We start from the raw sequence: 21380 nt of genomic DNA, 5'->3' as shown, positions 1-21380 counted from the left end.
TTATTTTATATCGGGTGCGTTAGAGTAATACAAACCGTAAATACAAGGAACGGTACTATTCCCTGATTGATTATATTCAGTGAGTTAGAGTAATGCAAACAGTTAGTACATTTTCTCGTCGGTACCGTCGATCTCCTTCAACACATACGGATGAGTGTTATTAACATAGTATGTGAAACTTGCTTTGAAGATTGCAAATTCTACCAGAAGCTTCTCATGCTTATGCCGAGAATGTATGATGATATGCTTACCAAAGCTGTCAAAATCTACCAAGGAGCTCTCCAATGAAATATAAATGGGGAAGCGTGTCAGGTTCACCAAGTGTTTGACATTCAAGTCTGGTGTCGATGAAAGAGCAGATGCGGCTCCTAAAACGGTCTTATCCTAATTTTGCCCGGGAGCCCCTCGTTTATACTACCGCGCCACTGTTGTTGTGGTTCCACTTTAGAGTCGCCGTGCGGCACACGCAGCCGGCACGCAGACTCCTCACCGTCCTCGGGGTCCCGGTCTGGTCTGGAGGAGCTAGCGGACAAAAATACTAAATTCAACCAGATGTGAGACTGACAGATTCATGTGCACCGTCTGTGAAAACACTGGGTGTCATGAAGAATAAGGCACGGGATCCTCGCTAAGGATCACTGGAAGAGATTCAAGTAGTTTTTAGTCTCTCTCTCTTTGTCAGGGCAATACATGCTTGAAGAAAAATCAAATCGTAGAATAAGAAAGTTCTTGTATTCCACTGTGACTCTACCTCTTACTGTGGATGCGTTTGGTCACCTCACAAGAGTAAAACCCCAGATAACTTTTCAATATTCTCAACTCGTTGACGACAATAAGACGTCGGATTCGTTTAGGGCTGTACGCTGCTCGTACAAACGCTCGTCTATTGCCGTTAAAACGTGATGGTTGACCCAAGGAACACGGGCTTTGGGTCAGCCTGATTCCTTAGATGAGAAAAGGGAAATCAAAACTACCTTTTATCTTGGGCTTATCACAGGGTGTTTCGGAGGGAGGGAGATGGAGACAATTCCAAACGAAACGTCATTCGTTCCACGTGCTTTTTCTTACCTCTCGACAGACGTTTAGTCTAATGGGTGTCGTGACCCGTGAAGTCCTTCCTCCCTGCCGTCTCGCCTGTCCAAATTTCAGCCACCCCTGTATTTTGCTCATCCTTTCTCATCTTCTGCATACTTACTTACTTAATATATATATCTGAAAGTATTTTCATTTGACTTCAACTAGGAGTGACACAAGAGCCAATAAAAAGTAGTTTAATGTCTGACCGCTTGTGTTGCCTCATGATTCACACACACAAAAAAAAAAAATGGTTTACCATTTTAATGCATCCCAGGCTTTAATGCATCACGAAGCATTGCCGAATTGAACCGAATCGAATCGTGACCCTCTGAATCGAATCGAATCGTGAGGGCGGTACCGATGCACACCTCTAATAGCTGACACATGTAGAAGCGTGGCACCAAGTGCGCCTGCCCGGGGTGGGTCGAAAGGAACGCCTGCGGGCCAGATCGTTGATATGGAAGAATGTTTTTTATTTATCCGCTTGTGTAAATGACCGGACCCCGAGTCGTTAGTAGAACCCGAAACAGAGACGTTAGCGCAACCGGGGGGACAAATAAAAGACATGATGAGCGCAAAACACTCTGCGCCGGCCTCCTTCGGGCACCGGCCGAGACAGAGCTGTGCATGCCGGAATGGATTAACGAACATATCATTATCCTATATTTCCACGTCCGCGGAGACCTTTTGTGTGGGGCCGGGGCTTGTCTTTTTTTTTTTTTTTTTTTTGATTTAAAAAAGATTTTATTATTATCGTATTATTTCTTTTATATTTATTTTATTATTTAAAGAAGTGAGCTTGTTTTGATGCTTCACTTTGTCCATTTTCTAGCAGGCTTTTTTTTTTTTTTTTTGGTTTCAGTTGAAATGTACCACCTTTTTCCAGAGTCCGTCGTCGGAAGTAACCCGTGAGAAGGGAGCGTGCGCTTTCATTCCTGTGGCGTTTCAGTTGTTGCGATTCCGTCGTCGTTACGGGAACTAGAATTAATACGGCTTGAGTAGGAACGCCAACAATAAGGCTGTTTAAATTTCCGTCCGACCGAGCGACACACTTTCAATGCGGTATTTTGACAATAAAGTCACGGGGTATGGACTACGCTGTTTCCACCGAGGCGGCACGGTGGCTGAGTGGTTAGCAGTGTGTCTGCCTCACAGTTCTGAGATCAAGGGTTCTATCCCTGTGTGGAGTTTGCATGTTCTCCGCGTGCCTGCGTGGGTTTCCTCCGGGAACTCCGGTTTCCTCCCACATCCCAAAAACATGCATCTAAACTCCAAATTGTCCTTAGGTATGAGTGTGTGCGTGAATGGTTGTATGTCTCCTTGTGCCCTGCGATTGGCTGGCAACCAGTTCAGGGTTGCCTTCTGCCCGTAGTTAGCTGGGATAGGCTCCAGCACCTCCGCGACCCTCGTGAGGAAAAGCGGCATGGAAAATGAATGATTGAATGTTTCCACCGACTCCTATTCCTCCTGCCGGAATTTCTCCCTTTTGATACGTCGTCGGTGTTCACGATGCTGTGGCAAATCCCGCCAAACTGATTTTTGATGATGCAGCAATCGTGGACTCTTTTGAATGGAATGCCTTTTGATAATGTTTCAACGCATGAGTCGATTAATACTGAAGTAGCGTGCAAATACCTTTTTTACTTCTGGGTGTGCTTAAGATCAGTTGTGGGAATGTCAGGAAAAAGTACTTTGTACAGTACTGAAGTACATTTTGTGTATCTGTACTTGACTTGAGTACAAAGTGGTACTTTTTATTTTGACTCCCCTATATTTTACAGCAGGTAGGCTATCTGTACTTTTTACTCCATACTTTTCAAATCGTCGCCTGCGTTAAACGTTACATTTGTTTGTTTGTTTTTCTCTCATTCGTATCGTGCAATCGATACGTTCCGTGCAAGTATACCGTTATGACGCGCTAGATAGAGGGAGCAAGATGAGTACAAGCAAGATTAGGCAGGTGAAAAAAGATATTGACTAACAACAAAAAAATCAGGAGAAAATACTTTTACTTGTGAAGTCAATTTTAAAGCAAGTACTTTTAGGCAAGGCAAATTTATTTGTATAGCACAATTCAACACAAGGCATTTCAAAGTGCTTTACATCACTTGAAGGACGTACAAATCCCATTCAATCAAAAGAACGTTAAAACAAAGGCAATCGAAACAGGAAACAAAGTTATACGTAAAAATTGCTTTCAATTGAAACCAGAAATTGGGCAAATTGAGCAGAAAAGGAATAAGAAGCAAATAGCTTGAAGTTTAAAATATGTAGACAATGATGCATATGCTGTGATCAACAAAAGTGTTTTTAGCCCTGATTTAAAGGAGTTAACCGTTATAGCACACTTCAGACCTTCAGGTCATTTGTTCCAGAGATGAGGAGCATAATAACTAAATGCTGCCTCCCCCTGCTTGGTTCTTGTTTTTGGAACAGACCGGTCTAGATGCTTCATAGGGATCCAACAAATCAATCATGTATTTTGGTCCAAGGCCAGTGTTTTGTAGTATTTTATAGTCTATCCTTTGACTCACTGGAAGCCAGCGTAACCACTTCAAAACCGGCATAATGTGGTCCAGTTTCCTTGTATTTGTAAGGACTCTGGCAGCGGCATTCTGTACTAGCTTCAGCTTCCGGACTGATTATTTATCAAGACTTGTAAATACAGTGCCTTGCAAAAGTATTCGGCTCCCTTGAACCTTGCAACCTTTCGCCACATTTCAGGCTTCAAACATAAAGATATGAAATGTCATTTTTTTGTCAAGAATCAACAACAAGTGGGACACAATCGTGAAGTGGAACAACATTTATTGGATAATTTCAACTTTTTTAACAAATAAAAAACTGAAAAGTGGGGCGTGCAATATTATTCGGCCCCTTTACTTTCAGTGCAGCAAACTCACTCCAGAAGTTCAGTGAGGATCTCTGAATGATCCAATGTTGTCCTAAATGACCGATGATGATAAATAGAATCCACCTGTGTGTAATCAAGTCTCCGTATAAATGCACCTGCTCTGTGATAGTCTCAGGGTTCTGTTTAAAGTGCAGAGAGCATTATGAAAACCAAGGAACACACCAGGCAGGTCCGAGATACTGTTGTGGAGAAGTTTAAAGCCGGATTTGGATTTCCCAAGCTTTAAACATCTCAAGGAGCACTGTGCAAGCCATCATATTGAAATAGAAGGAGCATCAGACCACTGCAAATCTACCAAGACCTGGCCGTCCTTCCAAACTTTCTTCTCAAACAAGGAGAAAACTGATCAGAGATGCAGCCAAGAGGCCCATGATCACTCTGGATGAACTGCAGAGATCTACAGCTGAGGTGGGAGAGTCTGTCCATAGGACAGACTCTCCCACCTTTTGCCATTTTTGCCCCTGTATCTGTACTTTTACTTGAACGAGTACTTCATCCACCACTGTTTAAGATGAGGGAAGGTGGAGACTGCATGTCTCAAACAGCAGCCCGCTGAAGACGGTTGACTTGCGCCAAAAGAGGAGAAAGTGAGGTGAGGTGAGGTGAGGTGAGGTGAGGTGAGGTGAGGAGGTCGATGTTTGTTTGTGTGCAAGGCAGCCGCCCCGCCCCACCCGTCTTTACGCAACAAGTCAAAAAGCGCACGTTTACGCGCCCGATGTGAGAAGAGCGCATATAGAATGTCCATGCCGCGCATGCAGGAGGTCCACTCATGGGATGCGGTGCGGTGGGCAGAGTCTGCAAGGTCAGCTCGGCCAAAGCGCTGTCCTTCCTCAGCACGCTCCTGATCTTCACCTACGCCTTCTACTGCCTGGCTCCGAGGACTTTTGACGATGAGCGCCGAATCCTCCCGGTGTCTCCGGTGTCGGCGTCCGAGTCCGAGTCCGAGCGGCTTCCCGGAGCGGAGAACGGAAGCGCCTCGGCGGCGGCGGCGGCGGCCGTGCAACCTCGCAGCCTTCTGGAGGACAGCCGTCCGCCGGCGTCCGACGCTTCCGGTAGCAAACGCTTCCCGCAGGCCATCATCATCGGCGTGAAGAAGGGAGGGACCCGCGCCTTGCTCGAGTTCCTCCGGATCCACCCGGACGTCAGAGCCGTGGGAGCAGAACCGCACTTCTTCGACAGGTTCTACGACAAAGGACTCGAGTGGTACAGGTATGATATACTTCAAACAATTTGCGTTTCGTCTCCAAATAAGCACTTGATGAGTCTGAGGACGGTCAATTAAGGGACCAAATGACGTTTAGGGTTGCAATTTGCTTCTCAAATGGGTGGTTTAGACTTTTGTTGTTGTTGTTGAAATTGTAGACTTTTCAAGCATCAAATACTCCAATATTTGACTAAAGTGATACAAAACCATTAAGTTGGGCACACGCAAACTTTGAAAGCATATATTTGTCAAACTCTTTATTCAATTTAATCGAAGTGATAAAAGCACATGCCGTTTTGTTAACAAAAAAAAAAAAAAGTTTCCATTCAACTGTCTGAAATGTTTCAGCAACAAAATGGTCAAAACCTCCAAATAGATCTGCATTTTCTTAATTGTTTCAGGTGAAATTTAATTTGTGTCATCAAAATCCCTTTGAACAGTGGCAGATGGAATATTGTTTAAAGAATGTATCCTAAATTGGCAGTGGTAAAGGGGGACTGCCAGTCAATGATCCTGTGAGCACGCACGGTGTCACCGAAGGCGCGCGTTCGTTAGCTGTGGATCCGGAGCCGCACGTGGCTCAGAGCGCATGACTGGAATTTAAATGAGTTTGTCACATTTCAAGTATAGTTGAAAATCTTCATAGTATGTATGATGATGCTGACATTTCCTGCCAATACAAGATGCATCACCATCATCATATTCTAATATCCTCCTCCCAAATTCCCCTCAGGAGCACTTCATGATTATCGACAGGGTCATCTATAGCTGTCATCCAAAAGCATTTGTACGCATCCTGTCTGACACACTTCACGCCTGAACGCAATTACAATCTGACTTTGACTAATGAGAACTGGCCTTCCTTCCGTCCATCCGTCCGTCCGTCCGTCCGTTTGTCCGTCAACAACTGCAGTTTGCCAACTGTAATCACGGACTGATCTTGCTTCTGATTTTTTTGTTTTTGTTTTTAATACAATCCTCCGAGTCTGTGATCATGTTCAGATGTTGCTTCTGGAGAAAATCTTAGGAATGATGTGAGCAGTACTTCAGTCATGATAGCATAGAGCAGGGGTTCCCAACCTATTCCACTAAGGCACACTGTGGGTGCAGGATTTCATTCTTACCAAACAAGATGACAACACTTTTTCCCCAATCTGGTGTTTTACAAGTGCAATCAGTTGATTGCAGTCAGGTGTGGCTTGTTTTAGCAGAAGCCTCATTGGTTCAACTGTCTCTGCTGGATCGGCTGGAACAAAAACCAGGACCCACAGTGTGCCTTGAGGACTGGGTTGAAAACCCCTGGCATAGAGAAACGAGCAGCAATTTCTGTCGTTTCATCACACGTGGAAACATTTTAGTTGACTTCACGTATCACGTCATTTTCACCACCGCACTTTGTAAACCATTGGCAACCCGTTTTTCACATGATTTGACTTTTCATTGTCACATTTTCTAATGCCGCTGCGTCTGAGAAACTTCCAAACTTGGATTTTCGATATGATTTTGTTCGACCACGTGCGGGGCACCGAAAAGCGAGATACAGAAAAAGGGGATGAACGCCACAAAAGAGGCAACGTGATCCCGATGAGGTCAGCGAAAGATGACTCGCTCCTTGTCCGGGATATCTGAAAAATCCAGGCGGAGAGGGAGACTTCGCCGTCTGTCATCTGCACGCCGCGACCCAAAGAGAAGTCGCCGGAAGTCATCGGACATGCAGGGATTCAAGTCACTGAGGCGGAACAAGCTCAGTGTCACATCTGGAACACACACACACTTGATTTATTCCAGCCTGGTGTGTTTGACAAACATCACTGAAACTTTGAACCTTTTGTTCTGTTGAAGCTCCGCGTCATTTGACAACTGTATTCAAAAACACAACAACACATCAATACAAAAGAAAGCATTTACTTTTTAACATACTTTAACTTGACTTTACATGCTCTAACTTTAACATCCGGTGACTTTTCGGGGACTGGCTTGCTTAGTTGTTGTTGCTCTTCTTGGGGAGGACACTAACTAAAACTCCTACTCCTCCGTTATTCGTGGACATATCAGTAATAAATTAGTCGGCTATATTGTAGGGTCCTAGGAGCCTGATTTTTGGATGTTATTTTTGGTCTTGGAGCTTATCAATTAGATCAGGGGTCAGCAACCCTGGTCCTCGAGTGCCACTATCCAGCTTGTTTTCCATGTCTCCCTCCGTCAACACACCTGGATCAAATAATCATGATCGTTATCAGGCTACTGCAGAGCTTGTTGATGAGCTGATCATTTGATTCAGGTGTGTCAAAGGAGGGAGACGTGGGAAATGAGCTGGATAGTGGCACTCGAGGACCAGGGTTTTTGACCCCTGAATTAGATGAATTCATTGCACACTTAAAATTGCCCGTCGGTTCCGAGTTAGCAGGTTGAAGGCATGCTTAGTGCTCGTAGTGTCACATTCTGCTGCTGGTTAGATTTTGTTTGCCATTACAGAGCCGGCGGTGTGGGCGTTCCCATCGTCGCACCTGCGGCTAATTCCAGTAACTCAACATTTGTATATAACGCCGGCGATCCAAGCCAACGTTGCCGAGATATTTGCTTGCCGTTCGCCATTTGACACCAGTACTTTCGAGGCTCGTTGGATTTGCTAGTTTATGCGTCAGCTGTTTTTTCGTTCGGTGATTCCTCTACCTTGTGCAGGTATTGAGTGTGATTATTTTTGTTATCTTGTTGGCTCGCTGCCCACCGCTTAGTTTAGTGTTATTTGATCCCCGTCGACCTCTTGTCACGGACTCCTTTTGTTATTCTCCCTTTTTCCGCGATCGCGTGTTTTTTAGTTGTATTAAAAACCCCTTTTACTATTCCCTCTGTTTCTTGTCTGCTCTTTGGTCCAATCTTGTTTTCCGCGTTCGCGGACCGTAACACGTAGTTCCTTTTCAGCTTGTTGCATGAGTATTTCTTTCAGATGAAATCGTTTGTAAAATATTGGACATATTTTACGGAAACATTTCATATTGCCCGCTCACCGTCTACATATTCATGAATTTACATGTTTGCTTGCATTTTAAATCATTGTTTTGAATCATTTACGAGTCTTGTCATTTTTTTAAATGTAAAACTTGATTCCCACATGATGTTAGCTTTTGACAGTTTGTCACAAAGAAATCAAAAAATATACTGTATATATGGCGGAAAACACAGACAAGGCTGAAAAAACAGTTTCTGCTCTTGGACCCCTCGGCTGTATTTTAAGCCAAAAGAACCGTTGTGTTTGACAGAACAATATGTCTATATGCTGACATACATAGCAGATTCAATTCATGGCGCATGATGTCCCCGAACTATTTTTAATTTGTCCGTTTTACCCTGGAAACCTCCATTTACAGACATTTGTGCAACCGCTTTTGTTTTAACCGAGCCATAAAAAGAAGGTAAGTAATCATATTTATTATTCTAAATGTCAGTCATTTATAGCTTAGAAACATTAATTGATGTCTAATATTTATTTAAGAAAAAAAAAAAAAAAAAAAAAAAACGACATAAAAAAATTATTCACTTACATATTTAAAACTTTTTTAAAAATGACGTCACAATGAAAAAAATAGTGTCTGTAAATAAGTCACGGATAGCTACCTCATAATTATCACTTAACTGTTTTTTTTTTTTTTTTTTGTTACTGTCGCATTCTCCCCAAAATTTTAGATGACAAATATTCAATCCAAACAAAAAAAAAGAACAAAAAAAAACCTTTAAAAGGGTAAATGTATGAAAATGAAAATCTCGACCACTCCTTGATGTCTGCGATTTCTGCATCTCGACCCTTGTTATATTACAACGTTTCACCCATAAAATCCCCCAAAAATTGACTTCTCAGAAACCAGTCATCTTCAATACTGATCGTGTGACCATAATGAGTTGACGTCGGCGTAAAGAAAAGCCCCGACTCGGCGACGAGAACGTGGTTGTGAAGTCAGTTTTGCCGACGTGGCCATTTCACAACAGCACCACAGATAAAGAAGTGTTTTCATGAGATTTCTAATCCTAGTTTGACGTAAAAGATTATTTTAAAAAAAATGTACATCTTTAAAAGATTGAATCGCAGATGTTCTTCCTTGTAGAACACCATTTGATTTTAGGCGATTGACGACTATATCATTTTAACCTCGTACGTAGTTGTATTTCATCAAAAGCGTGGAGACAGATCCATTTTTTGTCCTGAAAAACTTTTTGACGCTCAAAATGAATCAGATGTCTATCGCCGTCTGTCAACGTCGGTCCGGGTATCCCGCGGCGAACTGTCATTGTAAAATATGACGACATCCTCTCGGAAGTCTGCAAATGTTCACCTCCTGTACGTTGATGACACATTGTTATTCTTTCACCGAGGGAGTAGAAAAACCAAGTATGTTTAGAATGCGTGTGTTCGGGCTTGTCGTGTGATGTGGCTCGACATCCATGGCATCCTATGGAGGAGGGTGAAAAGCAGGGGTATCCGACTCCGGTTCTCGAGGGCCTCTATCCATCTTGTTTTCCATGTCTCCCTCCTCCAACACACCTGACTCAAATAATCAGGATCGTTATCAGGCTCCAGCTGATGAGCTGATCATTTGATTCAGGTGTTTCAAACGAAGGAGACATGGAAAAGAAGCCGGATAGGGGCCCTCGAGGACCAGAGTTGGCTACCCCTGGTGAAAAGCAGTGTTGTTAATAACGGCGTTACTAACGGCGTTGTTTTTTTCAGTAATTAGTAATCTAATTAATTACTTTTCTCATCTTGGCAACGCCGTTACCGTTACTGAGGCGGGAAAGGCGTGCGTTACTATGCGTTACTAAGTTGGTTGAATAAAAAAAAGTCTGAGAGAAATGGACTCACGGGGACGAGAGCAGGGCAGGAGTGGGGAAGACGCCGCTGCAACCGCGATGCTAGGTGGCTCCAATAATACCTGACTGCAGCCATAGCCGACAAACTACGCCCACATGACACGGTAGATATCATATTATAGAACTAGATGCAAATGACAGACACTGCTGCACTGCCAACATGTTTTAAGGACTACATGCGTTTGTAAACAGCCGCCATCTTAAAGCAGTAGACCTCTCAGGAAGGCCCTGATGTAGAGATCCTTCCTAGCGAACCTAAGTAATTTTTTAAAATCTAAAATGCTCCTAAATCGGCAAAATCTTAACTTAAATCTATCTTTAAATGATGAAACAGTTTTAAAACTTACACATGTTTAAAGTAGACAGAAGGGAACTAATGCAATAACGGGAGAAATTTTAACAACTTTAACGATTGATTCACAACTTGAAATGACTTCCACACATAGCAAAGGTTACTAGCTAGTTATCGCAATACCCTTGTGTCTAGTTAAGTGGAGGGTAAAGAATTGGGCTAGGGCCAATTGTCCCCCAAACACTTTAAGCTTCACATTGTGTGACCTGTGTGTGTGTTTTTTTTTTTTTTTTTTTTTTTTTTTTTTTTTTTTGAGAAAAAAAAAAAATATCACTAGTTACTTTGCCAAGTAACTAATTACTCTTACATTCAGGTAACTGAGTTGCTAACGCAATTACTTTTTGGGAGAAGTAATTTGTAACTGTAATTAATTACTTTTTTAAAGTAAAATTAACAACACTGCATGGCACTAAATGCGTTAGTAGATAGCCGCCATCTTAAAGCAGTAGACTTTTTAGGACGGCTCTGTTGTAGAGAACCTTCCTAGCGAATCTAAGTAACTTTTTATCTAAAATACTTCTAAATCGGCAAAATCTTGACTTGAATCTATCTTTAAATGATGAAACAGTTTTAAAACTTTCATATGTCAAAAGTAGAGAGAAGGGAACAAATGCAATAATGGGAGCAATTTTAACAACTTTTTACAGTTGATTCAGGGTAAAGGGTAAATTAGGGTAAAGAATTGGGCTCGGGCCAATTGTACCAAAAACCTTCACAAAAAACTTCACATAGTGTGGCCAATGTTTTTTTTTTTTTTGTTTTTGTTTTTTTTGTTTTTTTTTGAGGGGGAAAAAAAAAAAGTAATTATCACCAATTACTTTGCCAAGTAACTAATTACTCTTACATTCAGGTAATTGAGTTACTAACGCAATTACTTTTTGGGAGAAGTAATTTGTAACTATAATTAATTACTTTTTTTCAGTAAGATTAACAACACTGGTGAAAAGTCTCATTCATGGGAATTCACCACCTTGCCGCATTGACAATGGCAGCTGTACTTTCTGCGATATATATTTTCTTTGAAGAAAATCAAATTGTAATTGCATTTCAGAATTTTGTTTGCCCGCGCAGAATGCCTTTTGTTTCTACGCCACATCCACGTCTGCGTTTCATCCGGGAGTATCGGTCGGCGCCGTATCCCCGGGTGGAGGAAAATCATGACGTCCTCTCTGTTGCGGGAGTTCCTGTGGTAAAAAAAGTTTTCTGTCGCGGTGCCACTAATTTACTGGCACTCATCGTTTTAACGTAAATGACTGTGAGTTCTTTACTTTATGTTGAGATAGTCGCCTCCTCTTTAGCAAGGTTTTCCTATCCTTCCTTCCGACGTTTTCCGACTGCTCTTCGGAAGCTCGGGCGCTCGACGGCCACGGTGACGGTGTTTGAGAAGGGGGAGCGCGATGACATCAAATCCGCCAACAGTACATATGGATCACGGTGCATAAATTTGCCTCCAGGTAGCGCACACGGAAGCAAATTCATGCTGGCAAAATGTCTTTTTATTGATAGTGTTGAAATTGGCCCCCCCGGCCAAGGCGCATGGGAGCAGCGACGGCCGGACAAAGTGCCGCTCTGCCGATGCTGCCCTCGCGTGTTCTCTTCTTATTTTTAACCCTTTGTACTGACTCCATGTTTCAAAAGTTTGAAGAACACTCACAGAAAACAGGTTGGCAATTTATTCGTCGACACTGGTAAAAAACAAGGCAAAAACAGACGACGGAGGGACAATACTGGATCCAAAACAAGGCCGCATGTTTCCGAGCAGCAAAAATCTGTGTTATCTCAGTGTCCAGTCTTTTAAAGTCTTTGCTGAAGCGGGCCGTGTCAAAGGTGTGTCCGAAGGTGTGTCTGGGCGTTGCTTTTGGGTCTTCCCCTCTGTGGCCGGTTTTGGGCGGCTTAGGTCCGTGCGCGGATGGGACGCCCGCTATCAACTTTGTTGTCCGGGCTGGCTTGTACTTGTTTTAGGACAAAGCGCTTTGTCCTTGGAGTTTGCTGGGAGAGCTGATTGCAAGAGTTGGTGCGTCAATCTTGTTCGTGACGCACGTGTTGGGCTTCTGTGATAAGACGGCATTGTGTATCTCTTCTATTTCTTCTCATTAAACTATGGTGTGCTATTTATTTTATATTAGTAGTGCAGTCCTACCGTAAATATAAAAATGATACTATTTCCTGATTAAATATATTACATGTGTTAGAGTAATGCAAACAGTTAGACAGTGCCCACGAGAAACTGTACCATTTTTTTCTCATCTCCCCCTCATTAGCCCGGATTAGGTGATTCACTTTACTGTGTCAAAGGGCATGTAGTGGAGTCTGCTTAAACAATAGTTAGATGAATGTGTTAGATTAATGCAAACAATTATATGGTGTGTGCGATGACGCTATCCTCTCCCTTCAATAGTCATGAGACACGTTGAGACGAGGCCCACGGTATTTGGGAAATAATCGCAAGGAGAACAACTTGCCGTCAAAGACCCAAGGGACAAATCTCCACGAGGGCTTGCCTGCTCTTGTTCCTCATCTGCATTTTCATTTACACACACACACGCGCGTACCGGGAAAAATCTGTCATATCGAGACAGACATATTGATTAGCCAGAGATACAGCGACCATTTGCCGCTCCTCTACTTGGATGATAATCAATGAATGGTCTTTTATGGTGACATAGTTTAGGAGTCAAATGACTTGAAGTCAACTTTAGATCAATGCGTGGCTAATGTACCACTTTTACTTACAAAACTTTTACTGCTCTTTTTGCTTTGACTTGTACAGTACAATCTGACATTTCCACATTGGCCTCCCTCCACCCTACAGTAGTCCATGAATCGCCAGTTGACTTTCAAATCCCAGCGTGCGGGAGGTGTAATTACTGGGGCATCTACATTTTTTGCATCTTATCCCATATTAGGCATCACAAAAATACTTTATTTTACCCTCGTGTGGTAAGTCGGTCACAGTAATGATGGTTTTAGTCACGCCAATCTTGCTACGGTCTTGCCCTGCTGTATTTTGCTTTATTTTAAAGTCCACTTTGATATTCATTGTCGTTTAAAAGGTGGACGTAAAGTCGACAAACCCCTGTTGAAATGTTTTGGGGATATCCGAAAATAAGAGCTTGATGAAAGGTAAGCACAACACAGTTATTGTACAAGTCCGATGACGCCGCGCTAGTTCGGAAAATAAGAAAATTGATGTTAAAAATGTGTTCGTGCAATAGATATCCTAGGAATTTGAGGGGGGGGGGGCATACTATCTTCATCTCGCAGAAAAAAAACCCAGAGTGGAAATCTGTTGGAAATTGCCGTTAAGTGCTTCACGAGTCTTTGTGGTTTTGACTCATCGGCGGCCTCGGCAGGGGGAACGCACGAGAGAGTCGCCGCTTTGATCAGAGCGCCTCCGTGTGCAGCGACGTGTTTGGGTTATCTCTTGATGTTCTCCTTATTTGAAGTGGTGCGCTCTAATGAAGTGTACGCGGCCCGCCCAGGCAAAGTTTGCCGCAAGCTCGAAAAGACACCGCTTTGAAACAGAAGTCTTTGGGGGAAAGTCCAGTGACATGAATAAATGTATCAACTCAAAGGTTGGTTTAACCCAGTGCTTCTCAATTATTTTCTGTCACGCCCCCCCAAGGAAGACGTAAATGTTTCGCGCCCCCCCAAACTCTCTGCCGCCACTGTAAATAGTATCATTTGTCTATAAAATTACTATTATAAATACGCATCTGCCTAACATTGTGTCCTTTTTTTCTAATAAAGAAAAAAGTAACATAGATCAACTTATAATAAAGTATAACTTTATTGTTTTGTTTGTAACAGAGAAGACTTGATGTGCATCAATTTGCCTGAATTAAAAAAAAAAATCACATCCAAACTAAAAAATACACTCAAGGTACATTTTTGACCATTTGATACAGAAAAATAAAATGTAATAAAATCAGTAAATAATACCAAATTAAAATTGATTAGAAACATTCACTCATGAGGACAATGTGCCAAAAAATTTGACCGAAAAAACAAATCTGATTAAAGGGGGGGGAGTGTCCTTGGACAGGACAGTTTTTATGTTTGCTGCTCACAGTATTTACCTCCTTTGCAATGATGTGGAGTTATTTTTCAATTAGCATGCTAACAATGCTCACTGGCTTACTGATATAACACTGACAAAGCAGGACGATTGTTGGCAATATTCGGCACGTTTTCACTGAAAAAATCAAGCGGCTTAACAATGAGATTGGGGTCTAATGTCTTTAAGTGGCGTCTTAATTGATTTGGCTTCTTGCTGTCTGCTATAATTATTTTTAGACACAGTAAACAGTGGTCTTTCATCATCACCCACTGTATTAAAAGTCAAAGCTAAAAGGCAAACGGCACGAAAAAAGCGCATTCACGACGGCCGAGGTAGAACCGTAGGTGAGGGCAGTCGTCGTGACGATCCCAAGCCGAAAATGGCACTTCTCGGGCGGCGACGTGAGAACCGGTGTTCTGCCAAAATATGCTACATCGGCGAAACGTCTACATTAGTCGAATTTGACACCTAAAGTACTACCGTGCGCTCTTAACTTGTTTTGTTTAGATGCATACAGGAATAAGGTACTAAAAAAATGCCTGCAGAAAAGACTTAAATGTAGTTATATCAAATAAGGACGGTTTAAACACGCTACGTGACTAATGTGGTCAACTGCTTCAAAGCTAACACAAAAAAACACAATGGTTAAAAGTATGAGAGGGTAATACATGCAAAAAGTATCTTTGAGGCTGTGAAAAGGTTCTAAATAACTAAATAAAAACAAAAATAGTGAGTAATCACCGCCTCTAACCGATGTGCGCATGCGTGTGAATGCATGCGCAAGCGCCCTGAGCATTGTGTAGGACGTTTCGCCGCGTAGTAAGGAATGGCCGAACACCGGACAAGACAGTGGGTCGCTGCGTGAGTGAGTCCGGTCGGAAAACGGCTTTCGAAAACGGCGGTGGCACACTGCTCTTCATATCTGTTGTCTGTGTGTGCTGAGTGCTCTTCCTTAGTTCAAAAATACTGCGCGCACTCTGAAAATGAGAGCGCCACTGCCACCTACTGAGTGGATGTGCAAGTACACTTTATTCCAGTACGGCAAAAAAAAAAAAAAAAAAAAACACATAAAACATGTTCCCCGAGGTCACATGCGCCCCCCCTGGCATTGCTCTGCGCCCCCCCAGGGGGGCGCGCCCCACTATTTGAGAAGTACTGGTTTAACCGGAGCACAAGAGCAGGTTGTTATTGTAACTATGACGACCACTTTTCCCTTAAAGGTTTTTATCACATACGTTTCCATGGGAGTGGACAGCCGTCAACTTATTCCGGGCTGAGGTGGCGATCTGAATGTGCTGCCGCCGTCGCCTTTCCAAGCCCATCGACAGGGCTATCCGGCAACCGGGTATGTTGTCCCGGGCCTCAGGATCATAGGGGAACCCTGAATGACCCTTCATTCATTTTACTTTACATTCACATATTTCTTTTTGATTGTCTGATTAAATCTGATGTTCTACTCGATATATGGCGGAAAACACTTAGGTGACTTGAAGTTCCGCTCTGAGACCTCCAAATTAACCAAATTTCAAAATTGTCCAATATGCATGTTTGATACATCATTGGAAAGCTTAAAATCTCGATTTTTCTGGGGGAATAAAAATTTTGAACAGGAGGGCACTTAAAAAAAAAAAAAAAAATTAAACAGCAAAACCCCAACTGGAGGTGAGAACACGCGAGAGCAGAATTAAAGACGCCACAATTTTAACGAGATATGATCGCGTACTTACCCCTTTTCGATCCAAAAACTCCATGTACCATGTATCACTGAGTGTCAAGACACAGATGTGAATGGCCACAGCCGGATTTTGGGGGAATTTTAAGGGTGAAACATGGTAATATAACAAGGGTCGCGATGCAGAAATCGCAGACATCAACGAGTGGTCGAGATGTTCTTTTTCATATATTTACCCTTTTAAACTTTTTTTTTTTTCTCAATTTTTCTTTGTTTGGATCGATTATTTATCATCTCAAATAACGGGGACAATGCGATAGTAACAAAATAAAATATACAATTAAGCAATCGTTATGAGGTAGATATCCATGGCTTTTTTTACAGACGCCATTTTTTTCATTGTGACATAATTTGTTTAAAAGTATAAATTATACGAGTGAATCATTTTTTAAAGTGTTTTTTTTTTTTAAACTAAATATTAGACACCAGTTAATGATTCGAAGCTAAAAATGACAGACATTTCGAATAATAAATACGATTACTTACCTTCTTTTCATGGCTAGGTAGAAACAAAAGTGGTTGCGCGACGTCTGTAAACAGGGGTTTCTGGGGTAAAACGGACAAATTAAAAATAATTCGGGGGCTCAATGCACCATGAATCTGCTATGGCAGCATATAGACATATTGTTGTATCAAACACAACAAACAACGGCTTAGGCTCAGCAGTTTATTTTAAAGAGCGGTGCAAGAACAGAAACTGCTTTGCAGTCTTGTCTGTGTTTTTGGCCATATTCTTAAGAACTTTAACATATGAAATATTTCAAATATACTGTATATTTTTTCCTGTTTTTGCACAACGCCCCACACCTTCTGTCTTAGCAGAGAACGGTTCGACCCCGATCTGATGCACTCAAGGCTACACTACGTACGTACCCTGAAGCGGGAAATAAAAATCTGTCATTGTTATAAACTCTAAACATGGCGAGTCTTCATGAATCGGGCGCGCAGAAAAAACAAAAAAAGAAAAGAGATGAAGATTATAGAGGTGAACGAGAAAAAAAAGATGACATTTCTAAAAGGGGGACAAATAGCTAGAGAATTAGGGATAGAGTTGGTTGTGAACGGTGATGTCGGTAAGTGAACAACAGCCGCTAACACTGAACCTTTACATGCGCGATCACCGTGACCAAAGCCCGATTCGAGTCCATCACCGGCCCCTTCTAGCCTGTTGAGCTGCGGCATGACAAGACGTGCTGCCCGCGTTGAGCCGAGGAGAGAGAAGGTGACGGGAGATCAGGGATATATGTTAGTCTGTGGGGAGAAGGTGCTCGAAGCTGAACAGACTCTGGTCCGGCGGCCAAATTTATCTTGGGTTTACAACCCTCTGTGTATTATAGCAAAGGCTAATACAGTATGACTCCATTAATGGAAACAGCACAAACGAGCAGCAGTGGAACAGCAGAGGAGCTTGATAACCCCAGGGATGTGGTGGTGGGGGGGGGCAGGCACAGGATGTTTAGTTATACTGTTTTGTTGCTTAGGAGGCAGGCATAGTACTCTCAGTTGCATTGTATTGTGGCCTACATTTTGTTTATATCACATTACACTTTTTAAATGTAACTGTCCATCTCAAATAAAATAATTTGAAAATGTACACTGCCATTGCTTGCAAAGCGTTAAAAGTACTGCGTATGTTGTCGTGACAAACCGGTGGCAGGAGTGGGGTGGGGGGCTTCCTATAATGGTCTTTTGTTCTGGGGCCCCCGCAAGTCTGCTGACAGCCCTGCCTTTCGGGCACAACGCCGAAACACATTAGTCATTGACTCATTGGTCTAGGGGCAGTTCTGATTGAGCCCTACGAACTCTGCCCAGCAACAAGTGGCATTCTTTTCACGAGTAAAAGATTGATCTATTTCAACTCTGCCTGGCAACAAAAGAGTTTTATCAAAATTGGCTAATATGAATCAGTGCAATGAACTTTTTCCTAGCTAACAGTTGGACTTTTTTGGTCACTGATGTACAGTATAGTGCAGTTACGTACAAGTCAGGTCTATAATTTGTGACATTCATTCTCAGTATTTTTGGTTGTTTAGAATGTAGTCCACCTGTAAAGTTGTGCAAATTGAAATGAACCAGAAATATTTCTACATTTGGATAGAAATGTGTCTTTTGACCAAATCTGATGAGATGGTGTTGTATAAAGTGCTTTTATTGGGGATGGAGCTTCATTCAACATTTATTCCCGACCCGACTCATTGACCATTGCTCCCATTTTAATTGTGACAAACTCATTTAAATTCAATGGGTGAGCGAAGGGAAGAAAAAGCTACGTGCAGCTCTGGAGTTACAGGTCGCAACGGCACTGAAATGTGATCCTTCGCCGCTAGCATGTGTAATATATGGGCAAATTGACTTGAAATACGACGACTCAAAATTAGTTGACTTTATTGTGGCTGGCAGCGGCTCCAGTCCAAATGATGATCGACTGGCGGCCACTCCAGAGTCTCGCCTGGCTTTTGGCGTTCGACCCCCTCCCTAATTGTCGCGAGCCTAAACGGAATAAGCGGTATAGAAAATCAACGTTTGTCGGGTCTACGCATAAGATTTCTACAGAAGACCGGTCAGGATTTCAAAATTCACCGAATCACGGCGAATGGTTTCGTTCCAGGAACTTGATGCCTCGGACCCTGGACGGTCAGACCACCGTGGAGAAGACCCCGAGTTACTTTGTCACGAAGGAGGCTCCGAGTCGGGTCCGCTCTCTGAACCGGCGAACCGAACTGATCGTGGTGGTCCGCGATCCCGTCACCCGGGCCGTGTCTGACTACGCGCAGACTCTTTCCAAGGACCCCGGCCTCCCCTCGTTCCAGAGTCTAGCGCTGAGGAACGCCTCGACGGGCCCGGTCGACACGTCGTGGAGCGCCGTCCGCATCGGCCTTTACGCCCGGCACCTGGAGAACTGGCTCCGCTACTTCCCCTTGTCGCAATTTCTCTTTGTCTGCGGGGAGCGATTAGTGTCCGATCCCGCCGGGGAGATGGGACGTGTTCAGGACTTCCTGGGCCTGAAGAGGGCGGTTTCCGAAAAGCACTTTTACTTCAATCGGACCAAAGGATTCCCCTGCTTGAAGAAACCCGAGGGGAGCGGCAGACCCCGCTGTTTGGGCAAGTCCAAGGGAAGACCGCACCCTCGCATTCCTCAAGAGGTTCTGCAAAAACTGCGAGACTTCTACAAACCTTACAACCGACGCTTCTATCAGATGAGCGGGCGAGACTTCGGATGGGACTGAAAGCCCGACGAGGTGGCGTCGCTCGCTCGAGACCCTTCTCGGTTCGAGAGTCTGTTTTCAAGGAAGAACGCCGTCTCCGTCTCGGCTCCCGAAAGTCTTGATCCGGTCTCGTCGATTTCTGGTTCTGGGCAAGTGTCGCGGATGGGGCGGGTCTCGGTGGAGAGCTCAACGCTAGTCTCATGAAAGGGACCAGGGGTGACGCTTGCTCCATCGGTCAGATAAAAAACATTGACCGCGGTAGTCGTCACGACCGCTTTGACCTGCGACTTCTTTTTGGTCGTGTAAAGGACTGGCGTCGGCGGTTTACTTTATTCACAAGCGTTGGCTTCATTTGTATAGAAGGGATGAGCCAAAGGGAAAACATTCTTTTCCACTTGTTTTTGTTTACGAAAATAAAAAAGACAATATTTATTGATTTACAAACGACTGAAAGATTTGTATGTACTTATTGCAGACTCAGGCGTGAAGAAAAATGCCTTACTCTGTCACAACCAACCACTATTTCATTTTTCAACCTGACCAGATTGTACGCCACGTTTATTGTTTTTGAAGGAAATCTGTTTTACGTTACAGGCTACCAACTTTTTTGTGATGCCTGCAAACCGTCCAGCCAACCTGAGGCCTTTAATCTCGAAAACTCGGATTAATGAACAGAATGATTATCTTTCGGTGGCGGCGCTACTAACTGAGCGAGCAAACTAATGTGCTACTTTAAATGCTAACCATTTTCTGTGAATGTGATTCTTTTTTGGAATGTGTGCGTGCGATCCGCTGCCAAACCTTGGCACCAAAACACTTTGGCCGTCGTCCTCCGTCGCTACACTCTAATTGCACTAGGCGTTTCTGTCACATCGGCCCTCAGTTTTACGAGTCCGCCTTGTTTTTTTTTCACGGGACCCGATTTCACGAGGGACCCCGTCGAGATGGCTGCCGGGCCGGGCCGGACCTCCTGATAATGCCTTTCACTGCTTCCTTGAAAGAAATGGAAAGGCCATCTGTTAAAGCTTCAATCGCGTTTCATGAAATCCACATGATTTTCAGTGTTATTTGTGGTCGTCACTAAAGCCTGCGAATGACGTGAGAAATGCAATTGCGGTCCCTTATTACTAGTGAGCGCATTGAAACGAGGGTGTAGTGTTCTGGTTGTTGTGAGACGTGTTTTTTGGTGTGCAAACACGCAAAAACAACAACATGGCCTGTGCGTGCGCGCCAGAGGAATCTGACGCAAGCGCTCGCTTTTATTCATTCATTCATTCATTCATTTTCCATGCCGCTTTTCCTTTTAGTCATATTTAATCATCAAAGTTGGATATTCTATTTGATGGCATAATGAAGGTTTCAGATGTTTTCAAAGCAAAGTTCAAGAGGCCTGAACTTTGAATGCAACCAACACAAGCGCTTCTTAACTCACGGGCTGCCACTGATGCATTGTCGAAATCTGACAATATTGAATAGTGTACCGCGAGCAACACGTCACTTTTGCTCCTAAATATTCATGACATTAGCAATTATGGCTAGGCAGGTCAACCTCCCGTTTGTCCCTCATGCTAAATGCATGGAAATAGTGTACGAAGGAGATGTTTACTGAGCTAAACCTACCAATTCTGTCTGAAAATGATGTGCCAAATTCACTGGTAAAGAACATACAAATCAGTTCAGTTCAAGAGATGGCTTGAGTGTCGAGCGCTGAAAAAAAGCCGACCTGATCCAGAAGTAGCTTTTTTATCGTGTGCATTGCCTTACGCTACTGACAATGACATTCTCCTGTTTCAACAAGCGATCCTTTACCACCACATGCCCTGTCTTTCTTCTATATTATATCCTCTGGTTGTCTCATGTCTCTGACCGTTCTTGGGGGCGATTTACATTGCTATTTTTGTGTAGCGATCGTAAATGCTACTCAGTGACAGCCAACAAACACTTTTCATTTTTTCATCGATAACAAATCTAA

General features: G+C 43.2%; 1 protein-coding gene across 1 annotated transcript; it reads left to right on the top strand.

The window, feature by feature from the left end:
- The first annotated feature begins 4732 nt into the window (after positions 1–4732).
- On the top strand, positions 4733–19813 carry LOC130931611 (heparan sulfate glucosamine 3-O-sulfotransferase 6-like). The gene is made up of 2 exons (XM_057860526.1): positions 4733–5200; positions 18811–19813. The coding sequence occupies exons 1-2, from the start codon at positions 4761–4763 to the stop codon at positions 19427–19429; spliced, it is 1059 nt and encodes a 352-aa protein (XP_057716509.1). The 5' UTR covers positions 4733–4760; the 3' UTR covers positions 19430–19813.
- The last annotated feature ends 1567 nt before the right edge of the window (positions 19814–21380 follow it).

Source organism: Corythoichthys intestinalis, chromosome 16 (genome assembly GCF_030265065.1).
Source record: "Corythoichthys intestinalis isolate RoL2023-P3 chromosome 16, ASM3026506v1, whole genome shotgun sequence".
In the NCBI taxonomy this organism is placed as follows: Eukaryota; Metazoa; Chordata; class Actinopteri; order Syngnathiformes; family Syngnathidae; genus Corythoichthys; species Corythoichthys intestinalis.
The sequence above is the reverse complement of the archived record's forward strand: the minus strand, read 5'-3'. Positions and strand labels throughout refer to the sequence as shown.